This window comes from Homarus americanus, unplaced genomic scaffold (assembly GCF_018991925.1).
Source record: "Homarus americanus isolate GMGI-L3 unplaced genomic scaffold, GMGI_Hamer_2.0 scaffold34360, whole genome shotgun sequence".
Classification (NCBI taxonomy): domain Eukaryota; kingdom Metazoa; phylum Arthropoda; class Malacostraca; order Decapoda; family Nephropidae; genus Homarus; species Homarus americanus.
The window spans coordinates 1374036-1387504 of NW_024739403.1; the positions used below are offsets into that span (position 1 = coordinate 1374036).

Consider the following 13469-nt stretch of genomic DNA (forward strand, 5'->3'; position numbering starts at 1 on the left):
TGGGGAAATCCAACGTGATATAAGAGGGACGGAAAGTGGACATGGTGGTACTTGTTGTGAACATTATCCTCACCGCTTGAATGGAAGTGGCTTGTGCAGCACTGTTTACTAATGATATTTACTTTGTAAGTAAAGTATACTGTACTAACTAGGTCTCCAAAAATAATTCATGATACTGTAGTGTTTGTGAGATTTTTACATAAAGTGGAGACTTATTTGATGTTTGGTGTAATGAAGTGGTGGGCCCTTCATTCACGGTAGACTGAGGTTTAAACCTTGACGGTGAGGGATGGAGTGTAGTGAAGGGGCGGAGGGGAAGGTGAATGGGTGTGGGTGACTCCCCGTGTGTTGGTGCTCTGATACGCCTGGGAGCGCCCCTCTAACTTGGGGGGGACTCCCACCCACTACATCCTTACACCAACACACACACAGGCTTGCATTTTATTTTTAATGTACTGCCTCTACTGAAATCTTAACTTATACATACTTTTGTATTAGATTAATAGTGTGTTCCTGGGGCATCGGGAATGAAGAAAAACGAATACTGTATAGTCAAATGTAGGTAGGCGAGTGTAAGGGGTCGCTTAGGAGTGGATGAAAGGCGATGGATTATGGCCACTCCCACAGTAGTGTAGGAGTGCGCGTGGGAGCCGTCAGGAAACTCCGCCTCTCTGTGTTCACCACTTTCTTTACGGGCCTATCTGTGACCCGGGCCCCGTCAGGCTCCACTAACCCTTAACCTGGGCCAACTTTACCATACTCACCTCAGCTTACACCCATCATTACTGTACTACAATTCTTCCACACCCGCTGTTGACATCTTCCTGAAAACTCCAACTTGCCTTGTAGAACATACCACTTAGTTATCGGTACTGGCGGGTCACCTGCCATCGTCATCTAATGGTGAGAGCGTCTTACCACTATCACCCTCTAGGTTACGGACAACTGTTGTAGTAGTTATTAAACGTTGATGAAAAGTATATCAAGATTGAAGATGCCTTGATACATGTAAGGAACGACAACACGTTAATGAAAATAGGGGGGGGGGGATGATAGTTAATTAAGATGGTTTGAACTTAGGCAGCTCGGGGGTAGAGTTCTGGGCAGATTTTAACAGACCGAGAGGAAGAATATAACATGCAGTGCGAAATGAAAAAAAAAATGTGATTACAGTGTTTAGTATTAATTTACTGTAAAACACGAACGACCATACTTTTTCTCTCAGATTATTTCAGTGCTGCTGTGTGATGTGGAGAAACTCTGACTGAAGTGTTGAAATTTGGCATGATTGAGTTGTTTTGTAAGGGTCTTAAAGTGAGGAATTGCGTCGGGGGGCGTCAGGTGGTGTTTACAGATTTTTTGTAGGGCGGGGCAGGTTGTGGGGTCAGAGGTCGTGGGTGAGCATGTCAAAAGGTGATGCGAGTTAGCCAGGTGAAGTGTGCTGGTGGTGTCTGTCTGGAGGAGTGTGTTGGTGATGTGAGTGTCTGGTAGAGTGTTGGTGGTGTCTGTGTCTGGAGGAGTGTGTTGGTGATGTGAGTGTCTGGTAGAGTGTTGGTGGTGTCTGTGTCTGGAGGAGTGTGTTGGTGGTCTGGAGGAGTGTGTTGGTGGTGTCTAGTGTGTGTCTGGGGTGTCTGGGAGGAGTGTGTTGGTGGTGTGTGTGTCTGGAGGAGGTGTTGGTGGTGTGTGTGTGTCTGGAGGAGTGTGTTGGTGGTGTGTGTCTGGAGGAGGGTCTGGAGGTGGTTGGTGTGTGTGTGTCTGTGTCTGGAGGAGTGTGTTGGTGTTCAGTGTCTGGAGGAGTGTGTTGGTGATGTCTGTCTGGAGTGTGTGATGTCTGCTGGAGGATGTCTGTGTCTGGAGGGAGGTGTTGGTGGTGTCTGTGTCTGGAGGAGTGTCTGGTGTTGGTGGTGTCCCTGTGTTGGTGGTGTCTGTCTGGAGGATGTGTTGGTGGTGTCTGTCTGGAGGAGTCCTGTCTGGAGGTGTCTGTGTCTGGAGGAGTGTGTTGGTGATGGTGTCTGTCTGGAGGGAGGAGGAGGGGTGTTGGTTGTGTCTGGAGGAGTGTGTTGGTGGTGTCTGGAGGAGTGTGTTGGTGGTGTCTCTGGAGTGGAGTGTGGTGGTGGTGTCTGGAGGAGTGTGTTGGTGGTGTCTGGAGGAGTGTGCAGGGTGGTCTGGAGGTGTTGGTGGTGTTTGTCTGGAGGAGGCAGTGTTGGTGGTGTCTGTCTGGCAGGTGTGTTGAGGAGGTGTGTGTCTGTGTCTGGAGGAGTGTGTTGGTGGTGTCTGTGTCTGGAGGAGTGTGGAGTGTCTGGTGGTGTCTGGAGGAGTGTAAGGTGGTGTCTGGAGGAGGGTGTTGGTGGTGTGTCTGGAGGAGTGTGTGGTGGTGTGTGGAGTGTCTGGAGGAGTGTGGTGAGGAGTGTGTTGGGTGTGCCTGTCTGGAGGAGTGTGTTGGTGATGTCTGTCTGGAGGAGGGTGTGTGTGTGTTGTGTCTGAGTGTGTTGGTGGTGTCTGGAGGAGTGTGTTGGTGTGTGAGAGGAGTGTGTTGGTGGTGTGAGTGTCTGGAGGAGGTGTTGGTGGGTGTCTGTGTTCCTGGAGGAGTGTTGGTGGTGTCTGTGTCTGGAGTGTGTTGGTGGTGTCTGTGTCTGGAGGAGGTCTGGAGGAGTGTGTTGGTGGTGTCTGTGTCTGGAGGAGTGTGTGGTGGTGGTGTCTGTGGTGTGTCTGGAGGGAGTGTGTTGGTGGTGTCTGGAGGAGTGTGTTGGTGGTGTCTGGAGGAGTGTGTTGGTGGTGTCTGGAGGAGTGTGTTGGTGGTGTGAGTGTCTGGAGGGTGTGTCTGAGGGTGTGTGTCTCTGGTCTGGAGGAGTGTGTTGGTGGTGTGAGTGTCTGGAGGAGTGTGTTGGTGGTGTCTGTGTCTGGAGGAGTGTGTTGGTGGTGTCTGGAGGAGTAAGTGGTGTCTGGAGGAGTGTTGGTGGTGTCTGTGTCTGGGAAGTGTGTTGGTGGTGCCTGAGGTGTTGGTGTGTGAGTGCGGCCCACATCTCGCATATCGTCGTCATTTCTCATTCATCGTCTCATCACTGTCACCTTTATCCCTCACCATCCAGCTGGGGGGATACCTACCTCACCCCCACTCACACTCACCACACACGCCCCCTCCCCACTCACCACCACACCACACACGCCCCTCCCTCACCACCACCACACACGCCCCCTCCACCACCACCACCACACACGCCCCCTCACCACCACCACCACACACCCTCACTACCACCACCACACACCCCCCCACACACCACCACCACACACGCCCCCTCCCTCACCACCACCACCACACACACTCACCACACCACCACACACGCCCCCTCCCCTCCACCACACACCTACTACCACCACCACACACGCCTCCTCACCACCACCACACACGCCCCCCCTCCTACCACCACACACGCCCCCTCCCCTCACTACCACCACCACACACCCCACTCCCTCACTCACCACCACCACACACGCCCTCACTACCACCACCACACGCCCTCCCTCCCTCACTACCACCACCACACACACGCCCCCCCTCACTCACCACCACCACCACACACGCCCTCCCCACTACCACCACCACCACACACGCCCTCCCCACACCACCACCACACACACCACTACCACCACCACCACACACCCCCCACTACCACCACCACACACGCCCTCCTCACTGCCACCACCACCACACACGCCCTCCTCACACCACCACACCACCACCACCACCACCCACACACGCCCCCCCACCACCACCACCACCACCACACGCCCCCCCACCACCACCACACACGCCCCACTCACCACACACCACCACACACGCCCTCACTCACCACCACCACCACACACGACCTCACTACCACCACACACGCACCACCTCACCACCACCACCACACACGCCCCCTCCCTCACTACCACACCACACGCCCCACCTCCTCACTACCACCACACACGCCCCCCTCCCTCACTACCACCACACACGCCCACACTCCCCATTCCTCACCTGCCAGTATTTACTAGTCATCGCTCATCCTCGTAGGTTTAGTCATCAGAGTTAGTATAAATACCGGCTATGAGTATTTAAAGTACTAAAGGACATAACTAACTGAACCCGGTTATTTACGTGTAATAGTGAAGACAAGCCCGTTTCTTCACTAATTCGAATAAGAAGTGCTTGTTAAGATGAATTTCTCTAATGGATGCTTCCGTTTCTATTGTAGTGCTGCTGCCATTACTGTTGAGGTGCTACCGTTACTATCCAGGTGCCGCCACTGTTACCAACCAAAGTGTCTTGCCCCTGTTACTTTCACCATATCTTTTATCAGTTCATCAACAACATTCTTCTAGCAGTGTTTTGCCACCGTCTGTCTGTCTGTCTGTAGGGTGGTGTTCGTACCCAATATCTAGATTTTTGTGACTGGACTTAACCACCCTGAGTGATGGCCGGGCGTCTCAAGTTACCATTGTGCTGTAGTGTGTCATGCTACACCGCCCGGGCTACCTGCCACTCCACAGTAACTTATCATAAATAATACGAACGAAAATACAATCACTCTTGTATGACGCACGTAAGTACACAACCATATACCCCCGCCTCCAGCTCAGGCACGCAAGCCTTGTACGGACGTGTTTATTTTTATAATTAGTCTTCCTCCTCACATGACTTTGAATTACTAATATTTTTGTTCATTAAGAATCATACTGTATTACTAAGTAGATGGGGCTGGTTTAAGGGTGTTGTCACTTAAATAAATTAAGAATCAGACTTTCCAAACTACTCCTGTGTTTCACAACTTCATTTTATTTAGTTGGTTCGGCCTTGAGGTTTGTCTCCACTCACACTTTCATACGCAATTATTCTCCACTTATCGGATACTCGCTTAACCAATTTATCATTAATTTAAGAAATACGTCATGTTATCTCGTCAGTATTTTGTGTAACATTCATGGCAGGTTTCCTCCACTTTTCTTGAGTTATAATATTTATTGTTACTATAAACAACCGTGTCTCACGTGTACATAATCTGTACACGCTCCTCCCTCAGAGGGAACATTGTGTGATGCTAAAGTAGACGGAAAGAGCGTCCACTCCGCCCTTTCCACCTGACGCCAGGTAGTCTGCGAGCAGTGTCTTGCCAGGGATCAATACCTCCATGAAGTGACCTCTTTTTCCAGTGTTGACTGACCTCGCTAGCCTAGTTAACTTGGGTTATCATGGTGATTGCCGGATCTCACCCACTAACCCCAATTCCTGCCTCAAGAAAATTCACATAAACCTTAATTTAGTGTTTCTGTGTAACAGTGCCCCACAATTGCCATGAAGGATATACTTTTGAACATTGGAGGTGCTTGTAGATTTTCCTCCGAACAATCTGGGTTGTTTGGTTATCCAATTGTTTTCATACATTTCAGATAGTTTATCAGTAATATGTGTAGCAGGAAGACCAATTTATTAATTTTCCTGTCTCATGCGTTAACGTCTCTAATTTCGTACTTTGAAAACGTGGAAGTTGTATAATAGGTGTTTTTTTTATTCAATCTGTAATTCACGCGAAACAGATTGGATTGGAATTGGTTGTGAAATGTTCAAATTTAGGAATGTGATGGTGGATATGTTAGTGATGGTGAGGCGCGGTCATTAAAGAGTAGAAAATTTATATTTAACCTTCAGAAAAATACAGGAAGAAAGCTGGTTGTGGCACTTGTGGCATGGAGCACATAACTATACATAAATAAACAATAAATATTCGTTGAGATTTTACTTGTATTTTTTAATATACAATTGGCGAGGGAATTTTACGAGAGCAGTAGTGCGTGCCGACCACTGGCGCTACGACAGGAAGTACGCAGATTACACAGGAGCTCATTACCATAATGGTTATCCTTTGTTCCCACTGTTGTGCTGCAACCATCTTCGCCGCTCTCTCTGCTTGAATCATTATTCAACGGGTCCGACTAATTACCCAAATGTAGCCGCAATGAAGTCAAATAATGATCCTACATGAATAAATCGGGTTACCAATCACTTCTCGACTAGTATTTGGTGTCACAAAGTAAAAAAAAAACAATTGGAAAACGTAATTTAATTTGAGTTAATAGATCAAGTGCATATACCTAACCTAACCTAACCTCGACTAGTATTTGGTGTCACGAAGTCACAAAAAATTGGTAAACTTAATTTAATCTGAGTTAATAGATCAAGTGCATGTACCTAACCTAACACAACACAACTCAGATTAAATTAAGTTTACCAATTTTTTGTGACTTTGACACCAAATAATAATCGAGAAGTGATTCACAGCCCGATTTACGCTTGTACGACCATCATTTGACTTCATTGCGGCTACATTTGGCTACATTTGGGTAATTACTCGCTCCCCCTGTGCATGCACGCGATCTATTAACTCAGATTAAAGTAAGTTTTCCAATTTTTTGTGACTTTGTGACACCAAATACTAGTCGAGAAGTGATTAGCAGTCCGATTTATTCATGTAGGACTATTATTTGACTTCATTGCGGCTACATTTTGCTACATTTGGGTAATTAGTCGGACCGTTATTATAACAACCCCTTGCGTACGAATCTAGCCCCCTGAGTGAACTTCCTTAACGCTTGACTGCCTGGAGTACGATATCCTGTTCCCTGGAGTAATATATTATTATACAGGTATAACAAGCTCGATAATCATCGTACTCAAAAGAGTTCGAGTCTCCACAATTTAGATTTTGTAAATCACCCGTCTATTTACTTAAATTCCATCCATTTAAAGAAAGGGCTGATACTTAAACTGGTATAAATGTTAAATAAGTGATAACATCAGAAAAATAATAGCGCTTAGTGGAATGCCAGTGATAAATGCTGAGGGGTTGGAAAGGGGCGGGGTACCATGTTTATCTGCCTGTGGTATAGTTGTTTTTTTTTTTTTGGCGTCGGATAATACTGTAATAATTAGCATGTTAACGGTGGAGTATTTGAGACAGGCTGTATATCCATCACTACCGCCTTTTAGCAACAACCTTCACACAACGGTTTTTCTCCTAGCTTAGACTGTCTTTAACGTTCTAGCCCGTCAACTAGCTTGTCTTAGTCATAATTTTTAAGCTGCCTGGTGATATTGTACATGTTTCGCAATTAGGAAGCGACTGGGTGATGGCTAGCTGATATACTTGGACAAGAGGCTGACTAATGTAATTTTTATAGCCATTCTAGTCCTACAAAAACTTTCATACGTTACTACATTACATGGCCAGCTGCCTGCCACTCACTAGTTATTCTTGTCACGCTCACATACAGCAAGTAATGGCTGGCGGACGCTATTTAAGGTGATGTTTTTATCACCTGTGTCATCACTGATTTTCAATTACATATTTGATGATGAACAATATAGTAGTGTATTTGTAGTCCTTGCAAGTTATATAACTTAGGTAAGTTGCGAGTCACTGTCAGTCGTGTTTGGTGGGAATTTGGCTCCTATGATTTGTTTAAAAAATTATGATTACTACTTGTTCAGAACCGGAGTGATGTGTGAAACATGTGGGAAGTGCCACTGACCCCCCTACCCCATCACACTCAGTTGTTGTAGTAATTTTCCGAGTTACTTGTTACCGGAGATATGGCCTTGAGAAAGTATGATTACCTTGTAATATGGCACTGCTGTAAATGTATTATCGTTTACGTTATTAGGGTGAATTCTAGTTAGTGTTGTGTGTGGTACTGGGGGAGGCAGCATTTATTGTTCATCCTGTGACGGCTTTTATCTTCGTTATCGGCATTGTTTGCGCTGTAGTCAACCCTCCCCTCCACGCTGACAGCTAACAAACAATCCTCGCTCCATTAGGTCAAAACTGAGACGTTCTGTATTCAGTGATATGATTCAGTAAATTAGTTTGTGGATTACCTGAAGATCAAATACCCCAACTTCATTTCACCTGAAGATTACCCGTAACCACCCCAATGCTAACCTGACATGGCTTCACTTAATTTACTCTTTCCCAGTTACAATTCATTTCCATTGCTTCTGTTCTCCTCTCTTCTCCCATCTATTGGCTTCTGTTCCTCTCTTTTCTTCTATGTTCTTGACTATTGCTTGTATTCTCTTTTCTAATCATTTTTTTACTACAGTATTTGTATTCTGTAACTTCCTTTTCTTCTATTTGTAGTACTGAATACATCTTTTTCTTTTTTCATTTCTTTCTTATTATCTCTTGTTTTTTATGTAGTTCTATTTGATTTGTTCTGAAACCTTATACAGTACAGTATATGTAATTATTTTCTTTCTGTGTTTGTTAGTATTTTAAAGTTCTGTTTGCTTTTATTCGTCTTTATGTCTCATGCATTCTTACCTTTTTCTCTTGGTTCTATTGTCTGTCCTCTCGTAAATACCTTTTCTCTACTGTCATTTCTCTTCTATTTTTGGCTGGTTGCTTGGCCACAGATACTGTACTGTACTTATTGTGTTGTTGAGTGTACACGAACTGATGGTACTGTAAATAGAGTACAGTTATGTAGTGTTTATGATCATCCTACTGTATGCTGTATTTATAATCGCCGTTCTCTCCTTGACTTGCCTTGTATAATTAACATAAGTGTGTTGGTCTCGAAATCCTGACCAAAACACCTTGTGCCGTACTGTATTGTGTTTCTTATTACACCCCCTCCCCCCCCCTTTCCCAGTTGCTGCTGCCTTTGCCTTTTTTTTTACAACGAAGCAATGCGATTAAGATGAATGGTGTCCAGCATTAGTCCAGATTTGTGTGTGCATGGAGACTAAAACTTGTAAACTTGATATCTCCTCTTGTGTGTTTGAGCAGCCTGGCCCTGTAGGCTCTTTTAAAATGTCCAGAACATTAAAAATGGCAATTATGTTGTGATACATAGTGGTGTTGATAATCTTTTACTGGTGTAATTCATTCCTTGCCATTTAGTAAATTAGTGTTTATTTTTAAAATTCTTTACCCCACAGAAGCTGTTGATGGTTCTCGGAGAAGCCTACGGAGCCTCAGCTTAGAAAACAACCTTTCTGAGGTAACCAATGTGAGGGTTTTTTTTTTTACCTGTTGTTTATTTACACACAGCATATATGATATATCATTTTTTTATGCTATTATATTTAATTTTATGTTTTAGGTCTGATATTTGTTGAAACTTTACCTAATAAATGTTGCTGTTTAACCATACGTTGGTGCTGTTATTCAGCAAGGGTAAAAATTGTGACCTCATCTCCCTTGAATTCATTGGTACCTGTAGTGTTGATTTCCAAGTTAATAAGACAATCAGTGATTGTTAAGAGCCACAGGAATGGAAAACCCTTCACTTTTTATGTCATTTCACTTTTCACTAGTGTTTTTATTTAATGTACTGTACTGATGAGGTTCCTCTAAAATCTTTCCATACCAAATTTGAAGAGCTTTTATATGGCAGTTTTTGAGATAGGATGATTTAAAATTTTGCATATCGTGGTCATTGTGGCTTTGACCTGTAACCCAAAGGGTTCTCCACAGTTAATCCCTTTGCAGACTTGGACTTTTGATAAATGTAAACATGTTTTTTTTTTATCTGATTTTTTGTAAAAAAAATCTGTCAACTTTGATGTAATTTTTCTGGAGAAATATGTCCAAGAAAAACAAAAAAAAATGCCCATTTAATGTGCCTTTCATTGAGGAATCTACAGTAGTACATCAACTCCTGTCTTTGATGATTAGTTTTGGAGTTACTGCAACAAATTAAATTTTGGGCTTTTGATGACCATGACTTTGACCTCCCCCAAAAGTTAATTGCTGACTATATGCTCAATAGGATTCATCCATGATGTTTGGTTTGATTTGGTGTAGGTATGACTGAGATACTTTATTACATTATAGCTGATGGTGTGGAAACAGTCATACACACAGCCAGATTTATTAAAATATAAATATATGTAGCAGTAATAGAATGGATCAAGGTTGCTCTACCCCCTTGACCAATTTACCTTAGTTCATTGGTCTTGTGGGTATTCATTTGTTTATTACCAAATGATTAAGACAACTTGTGTATGAGTTGCTGTAAGTTGCAAGATAACTTTATTCTCATAACTTGAAACTTAAAATTTATTTACATTGTTTATCTTAGAATTCTTGTATCAATGCATCATATTACTAGCATAGCATTAACATCATGTTATCTTAGAATTCTGGTATCAGTGCATTATATTATTAGTACAGTACTGTAGTATTAAATATGTCCCTGTGTACCTTATTTCTAAGGCTTTTTGTTAACCAGGAATGATTATGCTAAGACAGATCTCTCAGAATAATTCACTTTTAGGTTCAGTAATTTACTTAATGATACTGGAATCTGCTGGTATAGCAGTACAGGTACAGTAGTAAGTTTTTTTTTAGTACTGTATACTTGAATGAAAGAAATTTATTAATGATAACTGTCTTTTCAGGTAGGAGAGAGTGTAGTAACCACTCCAGTAAGACCTCTAAAGCTTCAACCATTCACTGACCCAGGGTCTTTAAGAGACACGTCAATAACAGATGTCAGTTATAAGGCTCCATCTTACTTGGGTATATCTTGTGCTGTTAACGGCTACAGTAGACTTAATAGGTAAGACTTTAAATACCTCCAAGGAGATCATGATAGAATAAGTACAGTACAGTATTGCATTTGTACTTTTGCATATTGAATTTAGTCATAAGCTTATTTTCATACATTCTCTAAGCCATGGTTTAGACAAAAGGCTTTATCTTGTTGTAATTAATTTTGATTATGATTTGGTAGTACTAGTAAAAGATTCCTTTGTTTCTCTAGAAATGGAATGAGAAATTTTAAAGATTGCTTTTTGTAGGTACGACTCTTCACTACGGGATGGTTTTCGCTCGAGAGATGCTAGCCCAGCTCGATTAGCATTCAGCAGAAGTAGAGATTCTAGTCCTATGCGGCCAGAGTGGAAAGTATTTGATCTTCACACAAAGGTAATAGATGGAAAGGGTTATGCATAGTGCATACACAGCTATATCTATTAGCATTTGGTATCTGGAGGAAATACAGATGCATTATAAGGATGAAATCTACACAAACAAAAGAAAGATTTAAGGTTATTGAAATTTTTGTCGGATCAGAAAGGATCAGATAATGGGAAAGTGCTGAAGAAGATTGATTTGAGAGGTTCAGCTGAGTTTTCTTGCTTTGTTTAAAAGAATAATTTATGCAGAGTTTGTAGGTACAGTGAAAGTTTCGCATACAATGCAGAAGTCTACTCTGAGAGAATTAATGCTTGACTGCAGGCAACTTGGCATGATGGAGTACTGAATTCACTGATTGGCATGTGGAGTAGTGGAAATTTGAATTGTTTGTACTTGACACTTTGCTCCCAAGTGTTATTGTTTAAAGGATAAAGTTAAGTGTAATTAAATTTTCATTTTGAATAGAAAATAAAGGAGTGATCCTAAAAACTCCTTTTAAACTTGAGCCATGAACTTGGTGACCTGTGATTTATTGCCATGATTCCAGTTTTGTAATTCCAGGTTTAACACTATGAACATATAAACTGGGACTGATTCATGTTCTTAAAAAGCTCCCAATTCACCATTTGAAGTAGGAAGTAGTGAGTTACAAAATCCACACCTACAAACATTGCATTGTGACCTTTACTTGGCTCAGCCATAGTGGTAATGTCAAGCATCAAGGTCTTTAGAGCTAGTTGACTTCTATGCTATCTAACAAGGAGGTGGTACTGTATCTGTATTGCTTGATTCTGGGCTCAGCCATCCCAGGAATTTAAAGGATTCAGAGCTCTTCTATCATCGTATCAACTTATTCCTCAATAGTGCATCTTCCCTGATTATGGGAAAGCATGTTGAAATCTAAAAAAAAAAGTACAAGAACTTGTATAGGTGCTCCTATTTTTAATATTAGATTACTGTTTGGGAGAATACAGAATTACCCCTCAAAATGAGATTTACAAACTTACTTAATCCCAAAGTGATAAATAGTGCATCCCCCATCCATAATTAAAATACAACTGTATTCTGTAGCTCTTCCTTTAATGTAATTTCAGAACATGTCAGTGAATTTCTTTGAAAAAACCCTGGTCCAACCCCTGGTTTAGTCTGGAAATAACAGTTCAACAAAATGGACTGGATTATTCACAGGCAAAATCAGTTTTTAACTTGACCTAGAGCAGGTGATGTCAGTTCCCTAAACAAACACATTGGCTGGATCCCAGTTAGGTTATTGGCTAATTTGTACACCTCTTGCTTTGAAATATAAACAAAGCCAATCTCATTTAGTAAGTGAGCACTGTGAACTGCCTACATCATCCAGACTTCACTCATGCAGAAAATAGCTACAAAAGTACTTGCCTCAGTTCACAAGTGTTGATGCAAATTGCAGTACTGGAAATGCAGTTCATGAATAAGTTTTTGTTTATGATATATTGGGCATTAGCCTGGGTGTACAACTCGCTTTTAGCTGCAATTCAGGAGTTGCCTAGTTGAGGGGGCTGGTCATAAAATGTTTATTGCACCACTAAATGTGCTGATTATATGCCTTTTCCACTCTTCTTGTTTTATTCATATGTAGTTAATTTCTCTTAATTAATCAAGTAAAAAGGTTTAAAGTTATCAGTTTGTCATGTTTTCTCCATCCAATACATTATAGATTAGATATTGCAGAATTCTCAGCAAAGCATTTCACTTGCCAATAGATCTTGATTATCAAGAATCTCCAAAGCAGTACAGTATTTCAACAACAAATTTTTTAAATTTCATTGAAGTGATCAGCTTACCCATTGTTTACCAGTTACCAATTAAAAGAAATAAGAATTTGAAAGTTGTGCGAGGGGTGTGTGGTATGAAAAATGAACCAGAATTTGCTTGAAAAAGTCAGTACGAGTCCCTCTTCTGTTAGGGGGATAGTGGGGACGTAAGGCATGAGGGGAACGAATGAGAGTTAAAACGAGTACAGTATATGCAAGGCATATAGAATTAAATAAGTTTTATAAACTAAGGAAAAATTAAGGAATTACTGGAGTTTTTTATTTAAGACAGTAGGGAGTTTGAAAGTGTGATGGACTGTAAGATCTTAGCTAAAATTTTAATGTAGCCATTAAAACTGGCCTTTGCTGAGAAATTGGAGAGAGTAGACTTTCCTAGTTGTCATTCCTTTGGCCAAAAAAGACAAAAGAAACTTTAAAGTTAGGGGTGTTGGTGGTACAGCTGTGACGTGTACCACTATGTCAAGGGTTTGAACCTGGACACACGTGAGAAGAATGTTATCCAATGTGACCCTACCACTCATTGCAGGTTTTCCGGCCTCCTGTTAACTCCTTTTCTAACACTGACTAGACCAACTGCCCGAATGGCTAGTAAGGTGAAAGTGGAGAAAAATTATTAAAAAAAAAAAAAATATTTACAACTTTTTTGTTTTCACTATTGTTTTTAAATCTTAACCTTCATTTCACAGCTTGT

At 42.0% G+C, this 13469-nt stretch overlaps 1 protein-coding gene across 1 annotated transcript in view; it reads left to right on the top strand.

Annotated features, from left to right (window-relative positions):
- LOC121874696 overlaps positions 1-13469 on the top strand; it is a 72764-nt gene that overhangs the window by 47524 nt on the left and 11771 nt on the right. Inside the window, exons 6-8 of the mRNA XM_042378948.1 lie at positions 8981-9042; positions 10445-10605; positions 10847-10973. Coding sequence (XP_042234882.1) covers positions 8981-9042; positions 10445-10605; positions 10847-10973 — 350 coding nt within the window. The remainder of the gene's footprint in view (positions 1-8980; positions 9043-10444; positions 10606-10846; positions 10974-13469) is intronic.